Genomic DNA, 1,948 nt, shown 5'->3' with positions numbered 1-1,948 from the left:
AGGCGAAGCCGCCAAGCTCCAGCACATTCCACGCTTGCTCGGAGCGGGTGGCAGCGGCTGCAGACCCGGCCTGGGTACCCAGCCTTGCATGCTGCCCGTCAGCTCCCGCTGCCGTGGGCAGGGGAAGGCCCACTCACTCACACGCGATGGCTTCGATGGAGCCGTGTGGTCCGAGAGCGCACTCGCCCTGGGAATCTGCGTGCGGAGAGCCAAGTGCGGTTACCTGGGGATTGCCTGGTGCCTTCAGCCCTCGGCGTTGCTCAAGGGTCAGCTCTAGTTAGAGAGCCGGGCTTACCCTGACTGCGGCCCCAGCGTGGGTTGTCTCCTCTGTGCCACAGCGGGCACGTTTTAAAACGGGGAGGGAAGCCCTAGCCGGTTTGGCTCAGTGGATAGAGCATTGGTCAGTGGACAGAAGGGTTCCAGGTTTGATTCCAGTCAAGGGCACATGCCCGGGTTACAGGCTCAATCCCCAGTAGGGGGCATGCAGGAGGCAACCAATCAATGATTCTCATCATTGATGTTTCTCTCTCTCTCTCTCCCCCCCTTCCTCTCTGAAATCGATAAAAATATATTTAAAAAAAGAAAAGAAAATGGGGAGGGAAGCTGATCCTCCCCGGGTTCAGGGGGAGCGCAGTGCGTTCCCTGCATCAAGCAGGACAGTAGCCGGTACACGGCAAGGACACAAGTGTGGCTCTGAGGGCCACTGGTGTTGGGAAGCAGGAGCCAGAAACCCAGGGCAATTGTCCCGCCGAGGGGAGCGGGCCCTGCACTCACTGGGGCCTGGGGCTCCCCAGGTTCCAGAGTGACCTGGGTCAAGGGGCTAATAATGACCACCTGAGGCGAGTGCACACTCGGGGCCACTGCGAGTGGGGGCTCAGCAGGTCCAGGCTGAGCTTGTGGCTCAGGTGCGGTTCACAGGGTGGATGCAGATCTCATGCCCAAATCAAACTCCACACGGTTCACCACCTAATGGTCCAGGGAGAGGGGGATTAGAGGAAAGGGCGGTCTCCACAGGGCACCAGAGACCCCTCCTGCTGAGTGTGGGCAGGTCTGGGCACCAGAGCGAAGCCCAAGGAAGCGGCCCAGGCATAGCAAACTCCAGGGCCTCTGGTATCTGCAAAGGCTCCCCTTGGCGAGGTGGGTGGGCGGGGCCACAGAATGGAAAGCTCTGAATGGAAAGCGGTCATTGCTTTAATTCCTGCCAGGGTCTGACACAACAGGGCCCACCCGCCCCAATCACTGCCCGCTCCATCGACATGATCGTTTACAAAAATAAATATGAAAAAAGCAACATTTTAGTGACCGTGGATTAATCCGACCGTAATTAAATGTGTTTAAACATCTGGCGGAGCTCCTGAATTGCACCAAAGGATTTGGAAGCACTTGGTTGGGTCTCAGGGGGAACATGGAAGGAGGGCAGGGCCCAGCCCCCGGAGGGTCCAGCTGGAGCCCAAGGCCGCCTCCGCCACCTCAGATTTCTGAGTCCGCGTACATCCCGTTAATCAAGTAGTCCACCTGCGTGTAGTCCTTCTTCTTGTAGTTCTCGTAGGCCTGCAGCGCAAACAGGACCAAGACCGCGAAGAGGAAGGCCACCCCAAGCAGGAGCATGGCCAGCAGTGCCCCTCTGTTCACCGGGGACAGGGGCAGGGCCCTGGTGGTGACCGCCAGGTACTGGCCTTGGGTGCTGAGCTGGCACGAGTCCGTGGTTGGCACCTTAGGGTCCCCTGAGCTCCCGGGGGTTGGGCCGGTGGAAGCAGGGCCACCTGTGGCCTCAGGCCACACCTGCTCCGGAGTGGAGGGTGTGGCAGGCCCCGTGGCCCCCCGTGGAGATGAGACAGGGCTTGGCGGTGTTGTGGGGGACGTGGCCTCCACCCCAGGTGTGGGGCTGGCCTGTGGCACAGGAGCTGGCACTGTGCTGGCCACTGGCCCCTCAGCTGTCACTGCCGTG

At 60.6% G+C, this 1,948-nt stretch overlaps 1 protein-coding gene across 1 annotated transcript; it reads right to left on the bottom strand.

The window, feature by feature from the left end:
• Positions 1–1,173: 1,173 nt before the first annotated feature.
• Positions 1,174–1,944, bottom strand: CUNH11orf24 (chromosome unknown C11orf24 homolog; the record flags this gene model as incomplete). Its single annotated transcript, XM_014467797.1, has 1 exon — positions 1,174–1,944. A coding segment is annotated over one exon (474 nt), but the record flags the coding sequence as incomplete, so codon positions are not given.
• Between the last annotated feature and the right edge of the window lie 4 nt (positions 1,945–1,948).

Source organism: Myotis lucifugus, unplaced genomic scaffold (genome assembly GCF_000147115.1).
Source record: "Myotis lucifugus unplaced genomic scaffold, Myoluc2.0 scaffold_415, whole genome shotgun sequence".
NCBI lineage: Eukaryota > Metazoa > Chordata > Mammalia > Chiroptera > Vespertilionidae > Myotis > Myotis lucifugus.
The sequence above is the reverse complement of the archived record's forward strand: the minus strand, read 5'-3'. Positions and strand labels throughout refer to the sequence as shown.